Source organism: Hyaloscypha bicolor, assembly GCF_002865645.1.
Source record: "Hyaloscypha bicolor E unplaced genomic scaffold K444scaffold_183, whole genome shotgun sequence".
Lineage (NCBI taxonomy): Eukaryota > Fungi > Ascomycota > Leotiomycetes > Helotiales > Hyaloscyphaceae > Hyaloscypha > Hyaloscypha bicolor.
This window is the reverse complement of record NW_020194685.1, coordinates 1284233-1306833: the sequence shown is the minus strand read 5'-3', so window position 1 is coordinate 1306833 and position 22601 is coordinate 1284233. Positions and strand designations below refer to the sequence as shown.

The following is a 22601-nucleotide window of genomic DNA, read 5'->3' as shown; positions in this document are numbered from 1 at the left end:
CAAAAAGTGGTTCTTTGTGGCGCCGCGTTCGTGAGGGAGCCGAGGACAAATCAGAGTTCGTCTGATCTTCAAAGAGTGATGAAAAAAGTCAGTTGAAACATGAAACGAGAACATCCGCCCAAAGAAAAAGGGGCAAACACCCCCCCGCGCCAATCACCCCACGGATAAACCAAACACCCAGCACCCCGGCGCAGGAACCGAGCTTTGGTGAGCGGATTCAGGGGTTAGTGGCGCTAAATCGGGGGGCTACCCGCATTCCGCAGGAGACCAAGGTTTTTTGCGCGACCAACCGGCCGCCACCGTTTCGAAAATAGTACGTAGGATGCGCTCAATCTTCCTCATTGGCGATGTGTGACATGGGCAAGGTGATAGGGGAGGTCCCCAGCGGCCGGTCACGTCTGTGTGAGATCTGAATAAGTGATTTATTGAAGCTCTCCCCCTTCTGTTCCCTCTTTTCTTGGTCACCCAACTTCGAGGTTATTCACAGCTCTTCAGCCTTCCTTGTTCCTAGTCGAGTTTGACACTCCTTTCAAATTCGCTGGACCACTCATTCCTTTTAAAATCACGTTCACTGGTCAGGTACCTTGAACATTTCAACACACCTTGAAACAACACTGCTCTATCTTTGAGTCCATCATTCCTTGAAAAGACTTCAAAATGCAATTCTCAACCAAGACCCTCCTCGCCCTCCTCCCCTACTTCCTCCAGGCAAACGCGGGGGCAAGCGGGACAGGCACCACGACCCGCTATTGGGACTGCTGTAAGCCCAGCTGCGCCTGGCCTGGAAAATTCAACCTTGCCGCTGGATCCAACCCGGTACAAATGTGCGATATCAAGGACCAACCTCTTCTGGACTCAAACGCTGCCTCTGGCTGCGCTGGTGGACCGGCCTATCAATGCTCCAACGAGTCACCATGGGCTGTCGATGACAACCTTGCCTACGGCTACGCAGCAGTGAACATCGCGGGAGGATCAGAAGCAAGCTGGTGCTGTGCTTGCTATGAGTTGACCTTCACCAGCGGAGCTGTTGCTGGACAGAAAATGATTGTGCAAGCTACCAACACGGGTTCAGATTTGTCTGGGAACCAGTTTGATATCAGCGTACGTCCCCCTCCCCTCCACAATCTAGCTATGATCTTTTCTGACGTTCAATTCAGATCCCAGGTGGTGGCGTTGGCATTTTCAATGGTTGCACAAACATGTTTGGAGCCCCAAGTTCTGGTTGGGGTGCGCAATATGGTGGTATTGCGTCGAGATCCTCTTGTGATAGCTTCCCGGCTGCTCTCAAAGACGGCTGCTACTGGCGATACGACTGGTTCAAGGGAGCTGACAACCCAAGTGTATCATTCAAACAAGTAGCTTGTCCAGCAGCTCTTACCGCCAAAACCGGTTGTGCGAGAGCTGATGATTCAGGAGCACCAGCGGCGGACTCACCAGCAGCCAACGCCCCTGCCCCTGCAACTTCATCGCCTGTTGCTGTCACCCCTTCATACCCAGTTGTATCCTCACCTGCCGCTCAACTAACGACCACTTCAACACCAACACCTGCTGCGTCTACCTCTTCTTCCACATCTACACCCGCCGTCTCCCCAGGAATTTTCCTTCAACCTTCACCCTCCTCGAATATCACTACTCCAGCTCCAAGTCCAAGTCCCGTGGCCACATATTCTGCTGCACCTGAAGTTGTAACCGTGACTATTGAGGGATGTGAAGCACAGTATTGAGAGACCTTCTGGCTGGCCAGAGCCACTTCTATTCTTTGTATATTTTAGACAAACCCACTTGGGGAAGGGAAAATTCTTGGGTAGACTAGGGGATTCAGGCGTTAGGTGAAACGGAGTAGAAGTATGTGGTTGGAGCTGTGTAGCACACGAAGAATACCAAAGGATTCAAAGTCATAAAACAATGAGTGGTTTTTATTTATTCACTATGCTGCCTGGCGATTTGGCATCCCTGAATCCTGAGCAAGCTCAAGAGGTTCTGGAACATGGAGTTAATTTGCAACAAAAATCTTCCACGCACAATTCACTCTCCATTGTTCCACCCGTAAGAGCCTGGGTACCAAACATTAAGAGTCTGCTAAGTGGGAAGCTGTCAATGTATATAGGATGTCCTTGCGAGTTGGGCATCGGACCTTGATGCCGTGTTCATTGTGGAGCCAGAAGCAACGATGGCTTCCACTCGAGAAGAAAACTGCTCATTGGAAGATTAGTACAACTATTTGCAACTCCCAGTGTGTCAAAGAATTAATCACATTAATCACATTAATCAAATTAATCACATTAATCAAATTAATCACATTAATTATGATTAATCGTGAATAGAATATGATTAATGTAATGCTAAAATAATTTGATTAGATTAGAATAATTAATCAGATTAATCACGATGAATCTAATTAACACGTGAATAGAATATGATTAATGAGTTTTTTTTTTTCGTGAATAGATTAGATTAATGGCCATTAATCTAATCTAATCTATTCATTTGACACACTGGCAACTCCACGGTAACTTAATCCTGCTGCCGAGCTTTGTCCCAATACTCGGGATTCGCAAGCCAGGGGGGGTTCGTGGTGAACCGTTTCGTACTTTGTCTAATAAGTTCTTTTCTCGCAACCCCTGCGAATATGAACTTTGCCTACACACCGAGACTGTGCGTTGGCCGATAGTCTTCTCCCAAAGACGGCATTGAAGTGAAATACAGTGACTGTCGGTTCAGGTTTTGGCGCTAGGAGGCCCTGATGTATGGCCGCCATGGCCATCTGAGAAAGTCTGTAGATTGCGAGTAGAGGGGTCGATTTGGACGATTTCGTGATAGCAGAAGGACGTTAACATCGTATCAAAAGAGCTAAAAGATACTTGATATCATATTAGGCGAGTTGAAGGACGCGGTACTCAGGACTCGCTGGTCACTGGTTGAACTGGATCCTGAGCGGTGGAATGTGTTGATGTTGGACTTGCGAGAGGTAAGATGAGTAAGGAGTGAGTTGGGCAGGAAAGATCGGGGATCGAAGGGGAACGACACTAGCTTCTCAGATTCACCAGAAACCAACTCGGAGCGTCATCTGAGGATCAGGCCTACCGGGCCAGAAGGGCCATCAGGGCGAGATCGGTTGAAATTGCTACTTGTCCGATGACCCCTTTCCATCTGTTTGACATAGAGACGGAAGGAATTGAGTCTCATTGTTCCAGAGAACCTGGTTGTGGAAACTCACAATCCCCAATGTACAATAACTCTTAGAACATTGATGTGATATGCAACAAGTATTTCCTTACGCTAGAAGTCCAATCCCCGGTTCCGGCAATCAAATGGCTTGAAAGTTAGCAGGGGAAGGAAGACTATACACAACAAGTATGGGCAAGAGCAGTATTTGGAAGAAAAATGTGATGTGTTGGGTATAGGTACGTGCGATAGCATTACAAAAAACGACGCAAAGCCCCCATTCCACTCCATGCGAATTTTGACAAGCCACCCCAATGCCAAACATGTCCAGTTTCCCGGCCCATAAAATACAATAGTTCGCCATTTACACAGAAATTTCATATCCTCCATCAACACTCTATCAACAAAACTCATCCAAGAACTTAGTTACTTTGGGTTGTTTGCCCGAGCAACTTAACACAGTTGTCCAACAGGAGCGCCGCTTCGTGCAACAGCTCCCATCTCGTCTTCTCGAACACGGTGCGAAGCACCATCAGCATACCACTGCAGCCGTTGAATCCGCGCATCGATTTAAGCTGTTCGGGATCATGGACGCCGCCAACTCTCCGCAGGTACGCGCGCATGTCTCGCACTTGCTCCTCGAAATCGTAGGCCGCGGGGACGGGTCCACTGGTTGGGCCTTCCAGGGCATAGGCGTAGCACCAGACAATCAGAGCTGCGAAATACATAACCCATGGTCTATTAAGCAGTGGGTCGTCTCGAGCTGAGTAGTCGAAGGGAGGGTCATTGTAACCGCTGTGAATGTTGTTTGATGTGACAACTTCTTCGGGAAGTAGGACGCTGCACAGGAAGCGTAGAGCGTACCACGTGGCGTCCCTGGCTTTTGCGGTGGGAGCCCAATTGTCTTTCATCCGCCGTTGAGCGCTGTTCAGATCTTGGGAACCAATGGTACGGCCGAGAAGACGCTTGGCCCGAGCAAAGATCTGGCAATCCACGATATCGACACTAGATGATATCAGAGTCAGCATTGCCTAATTAGGAAGAGTATTGGTGGTCGAGACAATGGTTCACGAGTTCTTTACTCTAAAGAAATATCTAGAGAGTAAAAACACCTCGCGGCACGACTGAGAGAGGAGAATAGGTTGTAGGGTATATCACGTACTGCATCGCCATGTGTGCCAAATGATGGAGAACTGTCCTGCTTTGAAACACAACGTTGTCCTCCTTCTTCTCGGTGTATACATAGGGTCCAGGGATGCCGTCGGAATTGACGCTCAAAGACCTGTCGAAGTCCTGTTTCCACAGATCGAATGCTCGGGTCAGTGATCCTCTCCATTTATCTCGTCCTCCCAGAGCCTGTGAAACACCAAGCGAATTGACTTGGAGATCTCTCTGGTTCATATGCCAGCTCACGCTTAGCAGGCCAGCCATCAGAATGGTCCGCCCGAACGAGTTTGTGCGAACTTCTTGCCCGTTGAGAGTCCTCTTAAGGCCTTCTAAGAACGAGATTGGCTTCACACCATTGGCTTGAAGACTAGCCTCGATTCTGCCGACTTCAGCGCTGTTAGTGGCAGTCCAGAGAGCCTCATCGCAGGGCAGTGGGAGCCGCATTTCGTGAGCGACCATAACGGTAGAATGGCCAAACATCGTTGCATGTGTTGAATCAGTAACGAATGCTGCGAAGGCTGCCCGTCGTGTGGCTTCATTGGTGATCCAGTGGTTCCACCACTCATCTGGAGTATTTGCCCCAGAAGTCGAGGACTGTCTAGATCCATTCACGCCCTGCTTATCATCCCTGACACTCGGAGGAGAATCCAAAGCAGATCTTCCAATGAGAGAGCTACCGCGACGCATCAAGGTGATCGTGGTTGCGTGATGGATATGTGCTCGCTCATGCAAAGCTCTAGTCGAATACACTAGAAAAAATTAGCAACCGATTTCTTCGACGAGGATGGAGCCGGGAAGGAGCCGGGAGCTGAAATATGCTCCCGGGCCAGTGAACATAAGGGGACAAAGAAATGGGTTCTTTACTCTTCTCATACAACTCTAAGAGCAGTAAAGCTTGGAATACCCACAACTTCGCCGGAGGGCGAAAATGATAGTCGCTGAAGATTTCCCATCTCAGATGCCAAGCCAAGAAATTCGAGAGCTCTGCACCGGCTTGAGTCATTTCGTACCCATGAATCTTGTCCAAACAAGATGCACCAATAGCCATTATAGCAATCAGAAGAAGGTTTGGTGTTTTGTCTGGCGAGAATGTTGGCTTGTGCACTGTTATCTTATTAGCATTTGGTACCTCAGATGAGGGAATTGGAGCACGCACAAATTGGGACTTGTTCGCTAAAATGGTACCAGTAACTCCCAATGTAAGTTTGCATCATCTTCCGGCTCAGCATATGGCTGTCATCGCTGCGGTCGCCTTCCAGAAGAGCTTCCTTCTGTCTTGCAACCGGTGCATGGTCCGTCTCGTTGAAGCGCTCTTTGACCAAGTCAACAATCGCTTGGCTCTTCTCTTCGGACAGGACTGTTTCGGGAAGGCTTGTATCAAGCAAGCTCGTAACAGCCATAGGATGATGGGGTTGTTGATGATTTGGTGGAAAGAATCCGCCAAGATTAATGTCATTTGCAAAATAAGGTGCATAGTATTGGTTGTTCGTATCAGGATAGCTGGAGAGAAGTCAGTATTACCATAAGAACTCGGGAGAGAAGAATCTTACTTTGTATAACCTTGCTGTCCAATCTGCATGGGCGAAGAATTGTCTACTTGTTGACCACTGAATAAATATGCCACGAAATCTTCAGGAATGGCAAAAGGAGAGCGGTTGTAACCTTCGCCTCCAAACACAGGCATAGTGTTAGGTGCTGTCATCTGATCCAATAGCATCATATCTGGGCCGGATTGTTGGTGATGAGTTGACTCGCTGGGATAGTCTGTGGACATCGAAGTAGGATAACTCGGCTCAGCTGACCGCGTGGATGAAGCTGCAGTCACGGACGTCGAGAATCCGGGAGGTGGCAGTGTGAATGGTGTGAAATTCTGCTGGGGTACAAATGTGTGCGGACTATTCTGATTGGCATGATAATTCTGGGAGCTTGAAGCAGAATTCAACAAGCCATAGGGCCCCACAGTGGTCTGCAGAGGAGGCCTCGAGAAATCGGCCGTTTTTGCATCAGATACTCCAAAGCTTGAGTGGCGCTGTGGTCTACTTTGTGGGGTACCCGTGGCCGAATCATGCCCCCTAGTGACATTGTCGCTATTGGAGCGTTTGATGAAGTTGTTGGACTGAGGAAAATTCTCCCCGCCATTTGAGGAAGCTGTACCGGAGTATGTTCCAGACGAGGGGTTGGTCGCGGGCGAATAGGAACTGGGGTGCATCTCTTGAGGAGACTGGTATTGAAGTTGGCCAGTTCGCGATTTACCACCAGCCAGACCTGGTCTCATAACCTCTGGAGAAGCGGAGCCGTGCATTGACAAAGGCTTACCAGATTCTACCATTGGTGAAGCATGAGCATGGCCTAGCATGGAATCTTTGCGGTGAAGCTGTGACCCCTTAGCAGTATGCCGGTCCCTATGTCTATTACACAAGTCCTGCCTGACGAATGTACGAGAGCAGTCAGGGAAATCGCAATTATAAATTTGCTTAGGCGTGTGATTCAGCTGATGGCGATATCTATAAGATGGTTGTGGTTAGTGTCGGAAAGGACTTGAGGATGCTCTAGCACGACTTACAGATGCTCAGCCCTTGAGTAGCTCTTCCCGCAGCCTTCTTGGGGACACTCGAATTTTTTGTCCAAGCCCTTGCGACTCCTACGGCGCTTCCTCGAGGGGCCATCCGTTCCAGAAGAGTGGCCGTCCGCGCCCTCGTTTGGAGATCCCTCCCCGCTGCCATCTTTACTCTTGCTGTTGGGCCGACTCCGACGTCTCCCCCGGTTTTTATCCTCCATCTCAGTCTTGTGTCTCCGCTGCAGTGCGGGGTCGTGAATCTGAGCTATCCCGGGTGTATCGATCTGGTTCATAATATTATTCGCAGAGAACGAGAGCGGCTGTGCTGCAAGAATTGAAGTCATAGTCCCACGGAGAAAGGCGAATTGTTCGGTTCAGGAAGTCGCAGTCTCTGGTCTAAAATCACCCTCGACTTCGGCGTAACTGGAGGGAGTGGATCGCATCGACTACATTGATTAGGGTCAGCACCACGGAAGACTTGAGGCGGGGCGAGGGGAGACGGTTGAGCGATGGCAAACGTGAGGTGACTTACTGCACTGCGCGCAGAAGCGTCGCTTTGGCTGTAGTAGGAACAGATAACACCGTTTGAGCCGTTGTTGAAGGGGCTTGCGAATTGTAACCGGGTGGTCAATTGACCCGGGAGTCAACTATGGCATGCCGGGAGAACTGGGGGCACGAGCAGACGACCGGGCAGTCGCTGCCAGTCGTGCAGCCGGATGGCAATCCGATGCGGCGAGGCGTCGCAGCACCGCGTGGTACAGAGTGGCACGACGGCGAGCTTAAGTTGAGGCTCAGAGCACAATTCAACCCACGATGCGATTGTGGAGTCGAGAACGGTGCTTGTGCTTCGTGAGTGCGGTGCGATGCGGTGCGGTGCGGTGCGTTGCGTGCGTGCGGGATGGGGATGGACAAAGCTCAGTGGGGGTGATTTTGTGACGAAGCGCGGGAGCTTCCTGGCTATTTACGCTGGCGGCGTGTGATGGCCGACGCAGGGATCTGGATCATCTGGGATCACTGTGTTCTCTTGGGGGGGGGCGCGCGAGCGAGGCACTTGGACCTTTGGAGGCAGCCCGGAAGGGAATGGGAAGGGAGGAGGGAGCATTGGGGAGGAGAGGGCAAGTTGGGCAACTCGAGCCAGCCGCTTGGTTGGGAGGACCGATGACCGGCAGGCCTCGTCTTTTGCGGGCTGCTGCAATATGCCCGGATTACTTGCACTTGACGGACGGTTGGCTCCGACGTCTCTTGGACGGTCCGCCACGGACCTTCTAGAATACTAGAAACCCCCAAAGGAGGGGGGAGGGGGGTGCGGAGAGGCAGAGCGGGAGCCTTGGGAAAGCCACATGCTGCTGGCGCTTGGTAAAAGCTCGCATCGTCAGCAGGTTGGCCCCTGCCGCGTGTCTCAATCCGGCCACCATGCACCCTCGAGCCAAGTGGGTGAGGGGGGCTGGCCATGGCTCTAGTACAAGACTGTACAGCTCCGCATATCGAGAAAGAGGAGGAGAAAGCAGTGAAGAGGAGCGAAGAGGAGTGCACAGAAGTCTCTCGCTGCGCTCCTTGCAAACCTCGACGCGTCAAGGGACCCGGGGCACGGGACGATCAAGACTCGAGACTCGGGAGCTCTTCGACTGCAACCTTGCAATTTGGTTTCTCCGCCAGCCCACCCCCCACCTCGCCAGTCCCGCCTCCCCTGGCACGTCCGAGAGTCCCCCCATCGCTGAGCCACAGCTGTCCATGAATGGTGGCGTGCAGCAGCTCGCTTGTGTGGAGAAAATGCCGCCCTCATTGCCTGATTTGCCTCCTTGTCTCGTGCCTCTGCTCCATTTCTGATCACTTCACTTTTTGCATTTTGCACCAGCTCGGAGATATCTGTCTCCTTGCCACTCTAGATGCTCCTCTCCGCCATAAGAGGCACTTCCCCATGATTCTTTCTGCGCTGCCCACCCCCATTGTTGCTCATCGAGATTTCCCTCCACTTCATTCTGCTTCAGACAAAAGAGCCCCAGATCGCTTGCATTAAGGACTGGCCGTGGAGTGTTTGACCAGTGCAGCGTATTCGGCTACTGGACGATCCTTCAAAACAGAACAGGCAAGATTTTTCAGCAAAAGGAAACACGACTCTTCAGGAGAGCCTCCCTTGGTGAGCTGGAGGAAAAGTGCAAGGAAAAGTCAGGAGCATTCGATCATTCGCCGTCATCGGGGCGGCTCAGGGCATAGCGGAGGCGTTCAAATTCGTCTTGATGTCGATGTGCACTGATGTGGACGAGATAATTGCTTTTTTGGATAAATATTTCTCATCTCCGCGTTGAAAGGTTCCGGGCAGGCCAGCCCCAACTTTGACTTTTTACACCTCTGGCGGCAGGCTCGGCAACACTTGTCTCTGAGTCTCTGACAGACGCTAATCTGGGGCAGTGGGGATGGCCTGGAGCAGGAGAGGGCTGAGACTGGGGAAAAATTTCTTCAAGCTTTTCTTTTGCATCTGACCACTTTAGGACGGTCGTGATTTGACAGGCGGTGGCCGCAGTGCGTCAGGGCCAAAAACTGAGGCTGCTTTGGCGTCTTGGCTTATGCAGGCCCAGCAGAATTGGGAAGCGCGAGACAGCTCTCGCAAATCTCAATCGTGATCATCGTCATTGAACAAAAGAGGCAGCAGACCTTTCCTTAGGATGAAAAATTCAGAAAATAACTCAAACCTCGCCCCGGCTTCAAGGCAACAGTGAGGGATAATTTATCAGAAACCAAGGGTGTTTTTCCACTTGGTTTTGATGATGAGCATGAGAGATGGCAAGGAAAAATGAAACAGGCAGGGGTTGAGGAACTGATTCCGCTCCGGAACGGAAAAACTAGACATCCTAGCGCGAGGCGAGATTGGCGTCTCGTTGACCAAATGGCTGGGACAACGCGACAGCCACGACCCTTATGTGCTGTAGCTAGATGACCCATTGCTTCAAACCCACGACGCTGCGCGAGGATATAATCCTCCAAAATTCGATCGATCTCATCTCTTGGCATGGCGCCCCCAAAATCCAAGCCCCCTCCGGATGACTCGAGGTCAGAAGCGTCGAGCACGAAAGAGAAAGTGGGAGCCATCAATTCGACCACTCTCAATGGCAAAAATCGGCGCGTTCCGGGCAGTACGACTGGTGGCAGCTCACTACGCGACGTAGTCACCGCGGGACCGAGCAGTGCTGTTGTAGGAAATCCAAATACTGTCGTGACCGAAGCAAATCCAGGCGTGAGTAAATATCCCGCGGCGTAACAGCCGTCATCTTATCTAACGTTCTCACAGCTCCAATGGTCCAGCTTTGATCCATCGATTCTGCACGGCTATCGATACGACTATCGATTGAATACACCTGCAGCTTTCAGTAAACCGTACAATCAGCTTGTGCTTTCTCGTTCACCGATTGGGAAAATGTCTCCAACGATGGCTAGGCGGAAGGAAGAACGACGGCAGAGCAAGGAACAACTTGCGAACTCTGTGCGGAAACACTTCAACAGTATGGGGATAATTGAGAGCGAGGTCGTGGTTGACTTTCTGTACAAGGTACGGTGGCAAGGTTAGTAATCTGACCATAGAGTGTGTGGCCAGGACATTCGAGCACTGACTGTCCATCAGATAAGAATTTCCGAATGCGATTTGCGCCTCAACGACCTCGATGACGGATTTGTGACGGAGTTTGCATAAATTGGGGCGTTTTGGGAGCCGCATTGGCGTGGCTGATACCCGGGTTCATTGTGATAAGCCTTCTCTGGCTGCTCTTGAAAAGCACTTTGGAAGTGCCTTCCTCCATTTGTGAATGCCTCCTCATCATTGCGTATTGTACGCTGTACTCAACAGTCGTTTGGAGCTTCATCGTTATAAAGGAAAGGTTTGGAGGTTTCAATGGGAGGCTTTCAACTGTGGAGCAGTTCCGATTCCAGGACTGTGAGTAGAAAGAAAAAAAAGAAAAATTCAAGCCACTACCGGATACAATGCAAATAATCATAAACATTCACAAGTGAGAAAGGCCCGCGCCCTGATCTTCTATTTCTTTTATACTCTATTCACTCATTCAAGACGCATTCAGCTACCACACAGGCACTTAGAAACCATAAGGAGATTTGACAAAATATCAAACTTCGGCACGTCGAGCCTCGGTTCCAAATTTGTAACAAACTCGCCCAAGGAATTACATGTCAAAAGATCAGTAATTCCAGCTGAATTCCTGGGATGGAATTTGTTTCAGCTTTGGGAACAATTCAAGGTATCAATGATGTTGTTTCGAAAGTTCCAGTAGCTCCCCGAACAGAATCGAATAATTCGGCCAATCAGCATCAAGCTGACTATCCCTGGAAAATTTTGTAAGCTTCAACATTTTGACATCTGATCTTGAAATTTACAATTTCGTGCATTTCTTCCACGACAATTGTTGCACCATCTCATTCCAGCATCATTGCTGCCACGACTAAGCCCGAAGGTTGACACAGATGTTTACCAGTACCGCAGCACGATGAAACCTGGGACAACAACCCTTCTCACCAAGGCCGCCACAACGAGTCGGATAATATGTCCTGCCCAGGCCTCACGACATCAGCACTTCAGATATGAAATATCCAAGAAGCAGCAGACACGAGAAATATGTTCCTCGACGACAAGCATACCGCGGCGACCCACGTTTATAACATCTGTTCCGAGGTCTGCAGGGGCGACACAAAGCAGAGTGTGTACATCCAATCTCAAGTGATGAGCAGTTTGCTGATGATTTCTTCGAATAGCCATTTCACGCAACCTCAAATCTTCAAGCCACGAAGAATCCATACGATGTCCTCGGCGTTAGTAAAGGAGCTTCGGCTGCTGAGATCAAGAAAGCATACTATGGTTTGGCAAAAAAGTTTCATCCGGATACAAACAAGGACCCAACAGCGAAGGACAAGTTTGCAGAAGCACAATCTTCATATGAGCTGTTAACAGATCCGCAAAAGAAGGCGGCATGGGATCAATTCGGCGCAGCGGCCTTTGACCAAGGCGGCGGAGCTGGCCCGAGTCCAGGTGGTGACCCCTTTGCTGGAGGCAATCCTTTTGCTGGCGCCGGAGGCGCTGGGGGCTTTCCAGGTGGCTTTGGAGGAGGTTTTGGGGCCGACTTTAATTTTGAGGACTTGTTCAGGGGCTTTACTGGTAGCGGCCGAAGAGCTCGTGGTGGGGGTCGAAGTCCTTTCCAACAGGAAGAGATTCTGGTTGGGGATAGTATTGAGGTGCAAACAACGGTTTCGTTTATGGAGGCTGCCAAGGGAACGAGCAAAACGATAACGATAACGCCTCTGACTACCTGTAAGACATGTTCTGGGAATGGATTGAAGTCAGGAGTCAAGCGCTCAGAATGCAAATCATGTGGGGGAACTGGGACACGGGTCCACTTTATGTCGGGAGGATTTCAGATGGCATCTTCTTGCGGCGTTTGCGGTGGTCAAGGGGTGACAACTCCTAAGGGAGGAGAATGCCGGACTTGCTCAGGCAATGGAGTTGTGAGGGAGAGAAAAACTATTAAGGTGGATATACCCGGAGGGATAGAAGATGGCATGCGTCTACAGATAGAACGTGAGGGTGATGCGCCTGCAACTGGCGCGGCTACAAATCCGGGCGCTAGATCTCATCGGGGGGATCTTTACGTTCTGGTGAGAGTTGCTACAGATCCCAAGTTCAGCCGTTCTGGATCCGACATATTATATACCGCCACAATACCCCTGACAACCGCTCTGCTTGGTGGAGAGGTCAAAATACCTACTTTGGATGGCGAAGTTAACGTCAAGATTGCTACAGGCACTGGGACAGGAGACAAGATCACGCTTGGTGGTAAGGGTATGAAGAAGTTACAAAGAAGAAGAGGCGAATCCGGAGATCTTAAGGTTGAATTCAAGGTTTCCATGCCGAAGTATCTCAGCGCCAACCAACGAACGATTATCGAAATGCTTGCAGACGAGTTCGATGACAAAACCGCCAAAAGGATCATGAACGTGGAAAAGGCCAGGTAAGTTTGAAGATATCAGAGACTCGGTTTCTTCTTCTAACAAGCTTAGCTCTTCAAGTGCTAAGTCCTCATCCTCATCTTCCAAGGACGAAGGATTCTTAGGGTCTGTTTGGCACAAGCTAACGGGCCACCCGAAAGATGGAACTAGCGAAAACAATACTTCCTCAGAAGATACTTCCGCAAAAGACTCAAAGGATGGAAAATCTAAAGACGACAATGAAGCCAAGAAGGATTCCGGGACGGGGTCTTAATTTTGATGTATAATATGTTTATTGTCTTCATGTTGAACATTGTATTGCATCAGCGAGGCTAGAAGACTGTGGGAGATCAGGTGCATGGGCGTCTGTATTTTGGAGAGGATTAGGTCTGCTCCTGGGCACATACCCACCTTGTACATCTAGAAAGACTCATATGTAATGATTCTCTGCTCAGGAACCTTGTCAGAAGAATCAAGCTTTTTTTAAGCGGCCGGGTAGAGCATAAGATCGAGCAGGAACCCCGTCTGTGGTATGAACTCAGGGCTGAGACAAAGTTAGACCGTTCAACCGACGCAAGCCACAATCACAAGCTCACCCGGTTAGTACTTATTAGCAGCACTCGTCGGAGGCCGTCCTTCTTGCTGCCCAAAGAGGGAGAAAGGAGGACGTTTGATGAAGATTCTTGGGTGCGTGTTGTATCAACATATCCATCTAACTGGCCCCTGGATGAAGGAGGCCGCGATAACGGCCCATGCTGCGCATGAGTTGATCTGCGGGCATCTGGTCGGGCCGCTCAAGCCCCCTGCTGTTCAATCCGGCACATGAATTCTTGTCCAATAGAATGATCTCGAGACAATTTGACGATGTGACTGGCTCATGCTTCCATGTTCAACGCAGTCACCAGCACAGGCTTGTCCGGACTGGATAGAACCAGTGTGCCACCTGAGGACAGTACAGATATTCACACGCAGGTGCCCAAGTCCCAGAGAGATCTTCGGGGTGGTCAACAGCGCCTTTCTGAGTTGAAAGCACAATAACATGCCGGCGGCTAAAAATGCCCTCAATTTCTTTTACAAAACCCAAAAGCAGAAGTGATCTTGGCACATCCCGAGTGATCAAGCGCTTATCCTCTACTATCTAAGCCCGCAGTCAAGCCCAGGCCTTTAAGGGGCCAGAAAAATCGCTGCAGGTTGCCGCAAGGCAGAGCTACGAAATCATTGGTGGTAAGCCGCGACAAGATCTCGAGAACACGACATACATCCGCCGTCACCACTTGACACGCATCTTTTTCCCTTTCGCAAACCGTCCCTTTTGGTACCTCGACGACCATGAATCGCATGCATGAAGGAGGTTTTATTGTAATCGCTACAACAAGCTAAGGTCAAAGTTGTAGCACAGGCACCCCTCCTCCGCATTTCGCAAAGCCCACAGCCTCTCGGGCACCCCACCTCCTACCGCAACACGTCTGCGAACACCTCACACCGACCGTCTTGCGCCTACGGCTATACTCTCCCTCTCTGGGCGGTGGATCTCCATTAAGCAGAGCTCCGGCTCGAGGCAGGCCATGATGCAGGCGCCCATGATATCAGTGCCTCTCAAGGCTACAAACGAGATCGACTGGATCCAGCCGCTGAAGCAGTATATCAGGCAGACCTATGGGGATGATCCGGAGCGCTATGCAGAAGAGTGCGCGACACTTAACCGTTTGCGGCAAGATATGAGAGGCGCGGGGAAGGACAGTGCTGCTGGAAGAGATCTGCTCTACCGATACTACGGGCAGCTTGAGTTGCTGGATCTTAGATTTCCCGTTGACGAAAACCATATTAAGATCTCTTTTACCTGGTAGGGATCATCTCTCTCTTACAAGTATATGACAAGCTAACAAAGCTGCTCCAAGGTTCGACGCATTTACACATAAGCCGACCTCTCAGTACTCGTTAGCTTACGAGAAGGCTTCGATTATCTTCAATATATCTGCTGTTCTATCATGCCACGCCGCACATCAAACTCGTTCCGAGGATTCGGGCCTCAAGACGGCGTATCACTCTTTCCAAGCATCCGCGGGCATGTTCACATATATCAACGAAAACTTTCTCCACGCTCCATCTACCGACCTCAGCCGAGATACTGTCAAGACGCTCATACAAGTTATGCTTGCTCAAGGGCAGGAGGTGTTCTTGGAAAAGCAAATCGCAGATGGGAAGAAAGTTGGCCTCCTTGCAAAGCTTGCTAGTCAGGCCGCTTACCTCTACTCTGGAGCTATTGAGGGCACGCAAGAGAATGTGAACAAAGCTATCTTTGAGAAAGTCTGGCTTCTAGTTGTCCAGGTACGTTCATGCGTGGTGATATAAACACTGTCTTCCAAATTTTACTCCCCTGTTTTGAGCGGTTACTGCTACTGGCTCTGTCCATCCTCCATGTTGATCGGGAAATATTCCTGTGGAGCAGTACACTGACTTCTAAACCAGGTCAAATCCAATTATATGGCATCATTAGCGCAGTACTATCAAGCTCTCGCCGACGACGACGCAAATTCTCATGGCATAGCAATCTCACGTTTGCAAGTTGCAGAAACCGCAGTCAAGGAAGCTAACAAGGTCGCCAGCAGCTTCCCTGGAAATGCACCTGCAAACTCGAACCTAACCGCAGAATCTGGAGCAAGTCTGGTTGAGATTACCAAACGACACCTAACGAATGTACAAGAAAAGCTAGTTGAGCTCGTCAAGGACAATGATTACATTTACCACCAACCTGTGCCAGCAGAGGCTGGACTTGCGGTAATACCGAAACTTCCTGCGGCCAAGGCAATACCTGTCAGTGAACTATATGCTGGACAAGATATACAACGTATCACTGGCCCGGACATCTTCCAGAAGATCGTTCCGATGTCCGTCACAGAATCGGCAAGCTTGTATGACGAGGAAAAGGCCAAATTAGTACGAGCAGAAACAGAGCGAGTGGAGACTGCCAACAGCGAGATGGCTGCGAGTTTGGATTACTTGAGACTACCTGGTGCCTTACAGGTTCTCAAGGGCGGCTTTGACCAGGAACTAACTGCAGATGACGAGTTCCGGACTTGGTGTGATGATGTAGCGAATAACGAGAGTCCTTTATCTACTTTTGAGATGTTGAAGTCGAGTAAAGAGGGTATTGTGGCGACACTAGACAGGAGCAGTAAGCAACTAGACATGGAGGAGAGTGTTTGTGAGAAGATGCGGTCAAAATACGAAGCAGACTGGACCCAGCAACCCAGTTCCAGATTGACTTCGACTCTTCGAAGCGACGTTCGGAATTATCGGGATGCTCTCGACGAGGCTGCACAGAGTGATAATCAGTTATACCAAAAAATGCGGCAACATGAGGTCGATTTCGATGAGATGCGGTCAGCTGGCGAGACTGGCGAGGCGGATGTTCTTTTCCAGAAAGCTCTGATACAAGTTGGTGGGAAATCAAGGAATAACGTCGGAAGCCCGATTGGTGGTGAGGGCAATCTGCTTGATGACGACTTCCAGGACAGCGGTCCCAGCGTCATGGACCAAGTTGCCAAAGTAGAAGAGATTCTCAAGAAACTCAACATGACCAAACGGGAGCGAGGCCAGGTGCTGAAGGACTTGAAGGAGAAGGTATTTTTGTACCCAATATTGTTAACCGATTCATCTGCTTATAGGGATACAGGTTCACAACGACGACATTTCGCAAGTCCTCATCCTTAACAAGAAGTCCATCTCCAATTATGAAACCCAGCTATTCCAAGCAGAGCTTGAAAAGTTTCGGCAGCACCAGAACAGGCTTCTTTCAGCAAATCATAAGCAGTCATCACTTATGAAAGAGCTCACAGCAACCTTCAATGCTCTGTTACAAGATAAGAGAGTCAGAGCAGAGCAAAGCAAGTACGAATCTATTACCCGGCAACGATCCTCGGTGATGTCGAAGTACAAGCGAATATACCAGGAATTTGTAGATCTCGTGGCCGGCCTTCAGAGCGCAAAACAATGGTATAGTGAGATGAAAGACACCGTCGACAGCTTGGACAAGAATGTTGAGACCTTTGTGAACAACCGGCGATCTGAAGGAGCCCAGCTTCTTAGCCAGATCGAGCAAGATAGAGCAGCCAGCGCCAGTGGACAGGCTGACCGAGAACGGGAGCGCCTTCGAGGCCTCATGGAGAGAATGTCCATGGATCCATCTACGTCCCCGTCATCGCCATCGGCTAAACAACCACGGGCACAATCTGCTGCTTACACTGCCTCATACCCAACGACCAACTTTGCTGGCCAGTATCAGGTACCGACTTCACCTCAACAACATCCCCAATCTGCGCACCCTGCTTATGCATCCCCACAAAACGGTGCATTCTTCCCAACGCAGCAACAGCAACAGCAACAGCAACAGCAACAGCAACAGCAACAGCAACAGCAACAGCAGCAGCAGCAGCAGCAAAATCGACCAGAACCATTTTCAAGTCATAAACCAGCGCCATTAGCTCCAGCGCAAAGTTACAATCCCGGCACATATCCACCCGTCTCTCCTCCTCCAACCCAGACGTCATTCTCGCAGAGCCAGATTGGTTACAGCCGGCCAATGCAACACACACCGATCAACCAGCAATTCGTACCTCATGGTTATGTGCCTCCACCACCCCCTCCTGGACCACCACCTCTTGGCCCTCAACAGACATTCCCGCAATCTGGTCCCACCCCGGCAGTTGGTCTTGGTGAATACGGATATGGAAATCCGGCTGCACAGCAAAGGGGTGGTCCGCAGCAAAGTTCGGGTGACCCTTGGGCTGGGCTTAACGCATGGAAATGATGATTTTGCAACCGGCCAACGAAGTGGAGCAAAGGTTTGTTTCGGGGCTGATTTAGAAAGTGTAGTTTCAGTAATGGAATGATAAGACAAATCCCTTGGAAGTTACTTGTGACGCTTGCAACTGAAATCCTGACTTCGGCCGCTTAAAAATAGGGGATTGGTTGGGAAACGGAACGATTGCGGTCAACACATTCAATGAAGATTCACAATTCTCTAGGATATAAAAGGTGACCGCTCGCGAGTTTTCTAGAATACACACACCGTATCCCGAAATGTCCGACTCTGAAAAAGAACAATCAATGACCTTTGCGAACACCGCAAAGCTTTTCCACGTGATAATCAAGAAAGGGGCTTGTTTGGCCCCATAAACAAGGAATCAACGTCGGCGATAAGAAAATCCGCCCCGGATTTGAAAGCATCATGATCACCAAATAAATGAGAGTGCGCAAACGTTGGTGCCTTTTCTTCCTGCCGCCCCCGAATTGAGTTTCTAGTACATTATAGCTCTCCTTTCATTTTGGGCGTCGGATTGGATTCGGCATACATCCAAAGACTCCTGCCAAAGAAGTGTATTCCATTTCAAAGGACTTCACGCCTCAGTCCTTATTCCTCGAAGATGTTATACGGTCAGAATCTACGAATTGCGCTCCGAAACACATCCCGAAGTTCTCTTAGACAAAGCTCGAATACTACCAGCAGACTCTATAGTACTTCGAGACGATTTCAGCTTTCTGCGAGCACGTCACCATGTTTGCGACCCTATCTTCCTGCACACGCGATACCCGGTAGCTCGAAGTTTTCCACGTCCCCTGCCCGCCGGAAAGAAGCCATAAAGAGTCCGAAAGATGCAGCAGAGGAAAACTCGGAGGAAAATGCAAAAGACAAAGCTGAGAACGTCAAGGAAAAGAGTGAAGAGGCCGTGGTAGAGAGCAAGAGCAAAAGCCCCGAGTCATCGCCCGCGAGTGGCAATGCTTCATCTGGAAAGCCCGTCGACGGCCGAGGTAGCAGTGCATCCTCGGGAGGTGCAGGTGATTCTGGCAGCGGTGATGGGGGGAAGAAGGGACGCAAACCGTCTATTGAAAAAGCTTTGCAGAAGGCTACCGTTCCGGACGTTTACCCTCAGGTCATGGCAATCCCAATTACAAAACGACCTCTCTTCCCTGGGTTTTATAAAGCAGTTACGGTTCGGGATCACAATGTAGTTGCTGCCATACAAGAGATGATCAAGAGGGGGCAGCCATACATCGGAGCTTTTCTGTTCAAAGACGAGAATGCGGATGGAGATATAATCGAGAACATGGACGATGTTCATGATGTTGGTGTTTTTGCTCAGATTACCAGCGCATTTCCTGTTCACGGCGACGAAAACGCCCTCACAGCTGTTTTATATCCTCACCGGCGGATAAAAATGTCTGCTCTCATCAGTCCTGCCAGTGCCGATGTCAAGAAGCCAGATACTCCTGCGGATCCTGCGGATCCTGCAGTAGTGCCCGATGTGATTCCACCGAAGCCAGAAGAAAAGAAGGGTGATGTGGTTGCCAGTTTTGAGGAGGGTGCAGTGCAGCAAAAGTCAACAGAAACAACACCGCCATGGGAGCCAACAGCGTTCTTGCGGAATTCTCCCATCAGTCTCGTCAAGGTGGAGAACCTTGTCGAAGAACCTCATGATCCCAAAAGCCCCATTATTCGAGCTGTCACCAACGAGATTGTCAACGTCTTCAAGGAAGTTGCAAGCCTCAACAGCTTGTTCCGAGACCAGATCTCGACCTTCTCGATGAGCCAGTCTGCTGGCAACGTCATGCAAGAGCCAGCAAAACTTGCCGATTTTGCTGCAGCGGTCTCTGCTGGAGAAGTCCCTGAGCTTCAAGACATCCTGGAGACATTGAATGTTGAAGAGAGATTACAGAAAGCCTTGGTCGTCCTAAAGAAGGAGCTTATGAATGCTCAGCTCCAATCGAAAATCTCCAAGGATGTCGAGAGATCCATCCAAAAACGTCAACGAGAATACTTCTTGATGGAACAAATGAAAGGAATCCGCAGAGAGCTCGGTATTGAATCTGACGGCAAAGATAAGCTGGTTGAAAAGTTCAGAGAAAAGAGCTTGAAACTGGCCATGCCAGAGGCAGTTAAGAAAGTTTTCGATGATGAACTTAACAAGCTGGCGCATCTAGAACCTGCCGCCTCGGAGTTCAATGTGACGAGAAATTATCTGGATTGGTTAACGCAAATCCCATGGGGCCAAAGAAGCGCAGAGAATTTCGGAATCAATAACGCCATGACTGTTTTGGAGGAAGATCACTACGGACTAAAGGATGTCAAAGATCGTATACTGGAATTCATCGCGGTGGGAAAGCTGCGAGGGACAGTCGAGGGCAAAATATTATGTTTTGTTGGCCCACCTGGTGTCGGCAAAACGAGTATTGGAAAGAGTATTGCCAGGGCGCTCAACAGGCAGTACTACAGATTCAGTGTTGGAGGTCTCACAGATGTTGCCGAGATCAAGGGCCACCGAAGAACATACGTCGGGGCCTTACCCGGTCGAATCATTCAAGCGTTGAAGAAGTGCCAGACTGAGAATCCATTGATATTGATTGATGAGATCGATAAAATTGGTAGGGGACATCAAGGCGACCCAGCGTCGGCACTGTTGGAGCTGCTTGATCCCGAGCAGAACAACTCGTTCTTGGACCATTATCTCGACGTGCCCGTCGATCTCTCCAAGGTCCTCTTCGTCTGTACGGCAAACATGACTGATACAATCCCTCGACCACTCCTCGATCGAATGGAGATGATCGAGCTCTCTGGTTATGTCGCTGATGAGAAGATGGCGATTGCCGAAAGGTATCTTGGACCTGCTGCAAAAGAATTGGCAGGTCTGAAGGACGTCGATGTCAATCTTACTATGGAAGCTATTAAGGAGCTGATCAAGTCCTATTGTCGAGAATCTGGAGTTCGAAATTTGAAGAAGCAGATTGAAAAGGTGTATCGCAAGTCGGCACTGAAAATTGTGCAAGACCTTGGCGAATCTGTTCTCCCCGAAGAAGAGGCTTTGACTGAAGAAGGCAAAGCGGCAATGGAGGAATCGAAGAAGGATGAGACCGATGTTAAGGAGACGCCAGAGAATATCGAGAAGGAAACTACTGAAACCCCGAGAGTCAGTCTTCATGTCCCAGATACGGTCCATGTTACCATCGATCAGGATAACCTGAAGGATTATGTCGGTCCTCCAGTATTTACATCTGATCGCCTGTATGATGTAACGCCGCCAGGAGTAGCAATGGGTCTTGCTTGGACGCAGATGGGCGGAGCTGCTCTCTATGTTGAGTCTATTTTGGAAAGCGCTTTGACTTCTGACTCCCGTGCTGGTTTAACGACGACGGGGAATTTGAAATCGGTTATGAAGGAGTCGACAAGTATTGCCTATTCATTCGCGAAGTCGGTGATGGCCAAACAGTTCCCCGAGAACCATTTCTTCGATAAAGCTAAATTGCACCTTCACTGCCCCGAAGGAGCAGTCCAGAAAGACGGACCATCCGCCGGCATTACAATGGCGACCTCTTTGCTCTCGCTGGCTTTGGACAAGCCACTAGATCCAACCATCGCAATGACTGGTGAGTTGACGGTTACTGGTAAGGTTTTGAGAATTGGGGGTCTTCGTGAAAAGACTGTTGCCGCTCGACGCGCGGGATCAAAGATGATCATCTTCCCAGACGACAACATGTCAGACTGGCTTGAACTACCAGACGTATGTAGATCTCTGTCCCTCAAGTTTTGGATAATATGAGACTAACCTGTCACAAGAACATAAAAGAGGGCATCGAAGGACACCCAGTAAAATGGTTTTCTGATGTGTTCGATTTGGTGTTTCCAAATCTGGACAAGGACGTAGCCAACAACCTATGGAAGGAACAACTCACGAAACCAAAGAAAGAAAAAGAGGGCGAGGACGACGATTGAACAGCTCACACTGTAGATACCTTGTTCATTGAGTGGATGTTCGGACTCATACGGAGAGCATATGGTGCACGTGGGGTAAAAGGGGGCGCATACATCGGCGTTTCGAGTGCGTCGAATGACGACAGAAGAGATATCTCCTCTCCGCAGCATCTAGATAGACATCCACGCGACATTATGCAGTAGATAATGTAAATTAGCCAATGTAGAAATATCTGCCAACCTAAGAGTGGGCAAGGCCGTTACTCGCCCATCCCTCTCCGCAAACGAACGAACCATCAGAAAATTTCCCTAACAAATGCTACCATCTAGTGATCAAGGCGTGATCAAGGCCCCAGCCCTCCTCCTGTAGCTAAACCTAACTCTGGATTAGGGTCGCATGTCAGTAGATTTCGCGACAACTCGACAACCACTAAACTTTGCAAGGCGTATGCAAGTTCCACGCAGGTTGCAGAAAAGGCCGCCTGCAACCCCTTTCGAACCAGTGAACGAGCCGAGCCTTCCAATGCATGCACTCCTGCATAGGGCATTGGTAGATTTGAGGAGACTCGTATGCGGAAGGCTCGACTTAACAGCCGACTCGCTCTCTCCCATGGAGAGGGTCTGACGTGGAACATCGAGCCCAGCGTCCAAGAACCATACATCAATAACTAGCCTCACCACTACCCAAAGCGCCTGCCTTCTTGCTGCCCGACGCATGCCCCGGCACGAGACAAAATGTCACATGGATCTTGCAGAGCGGTTCTTCGAACCGGAAACAGGTGCAACTATCCACACAGCGGCGCCCAAGGGATGTTACCAATGTACCTTGGGGGTCCCCGCTCCCCACGGAAGCCCACGTCGTTTGCCTGCCACCCCCAATTTTGCTAATGAGTACTTCTTATGGGCGTGAAATTGCTTGCTTTGCGGGTGTCCACAAGGTACTTTGCGGAAGGAGATCATGTAGACGATGTGCTGTTTGGCCGA

General features: G+C 49.9%; 6 protein-coding genes across 6 annotated transcripts; 5 read left to right on the top strand and 1 right to left on the bottom strand.

The window, feature by feature from the left end:
* Positions 1-657: 657 nt before the first annotated feature.
* On the top strand, positions 658-1724 carry K444DRAFT_546683 (glycoside hydrolase family 45 protein; the record flags this gene model as incomplete). The annotated part of the gene is made up of 2 exons (XM_024876247.1): positions 658-1101; positions 1158-1724. The coding sequence occupies 2 exons, from the start codon at positions 658-660 to the stop codon at positions 1722-1724; spliced, it is 1011 nt and encodes a 336-aa protein (XP_024727214.1).
* A 1863-nt stretch (positions 1725-3587) lies between these two features.
* Positions 3588-7182, bottom strand: K444DRAFT_546864 (uncharacterized protein; the record flags this gene model as incomplete). The annotated part of the gene is made up of 6 exons (XM_024876262.1): positions 3588-4170; positions 4328-5081; positions 5197-5436; positions 5489-5832; positions 5883-6836; positions 6896-7182. 6 exons carry the CDS (start codon positions 7180-7182, stop codon positions 3588-3590), a joined length of 3162 nt encoding a protein of 1053 aa, XP_024727213.1.
* Positions 7183-9896: 2714 nt separating this feature from the next.
* On the top strand, positions 9897-10451 carry K444DRAFT_547661 (uncharacterized protein; the record flags this gene model as incomplete). The annotated part of the gene is made up of 2 exons (XM_024876320.1): positions 9897-10121; positions 10176-10451. The coding sequence occupies 2 exons, from the start codon at positions 9897-9899 to the stop codon at positions 10449-10451; spliced, it is 501 nt and encodes a 166-aa protein (XP_024727212.1).
* A 928-nt stretch (positions 10452-11379) lies between these two features.
* K444DRAFT_547539 (uncharacterized protein) lies at positions 11380-13145 on the top strand (the record flags this gene model as incomplete). Its single annotated transcript, XM_024876314.1, has 3 exons — positions 11380-11589; positions 11645-12894; positions 12944-13145. 3 exons carry the CDS (start codon positions 11380-11382, stop codon positions 13143-13145), a joined length of 1662 nt encoding a protein of 553 aa, XP_024727211.1.
* Positions 13146-14439: 1294 nt separating this feature from the next.
* Positions 14440-17681, top strand: K444DRAFT_546550 (BRO1-domain-containing protein; the record flags this gene model as incomplete). The annotated part of the gene is made up of 4 exons (XM_024876234.1): positions 14440-14714; positions 14770-15199; positions 15341-16495; positions 16548-17681. 4 exons carry the CDS (start codon positions 14440-14442, stop codon positions 17679-17681), a joined length of 2994 nt encoding a protein of 997 aa, XP_024727210.1.
* Positions 17682-18297: 616 nt separating this feature from the next.
* K444DRAFT_637692 (lon protease-like protein) lies at positions 18298-21638 on the top strand (the record flags this gene model as incomplete). The annotated part of the gene is made up of 2 exons (XM_024884158.1): positions 18298-21426; positions 21483-21638. 2 exons carry the CDS (start codon positions 18298-18300, stop codon positions 21636-21638), a joined length of 3285 nt encoding a protein of 1094 aa, XP_024727209.1.
* Between the last annotated feature and the right edge of the window lie 963 nt (positions 21639-22601).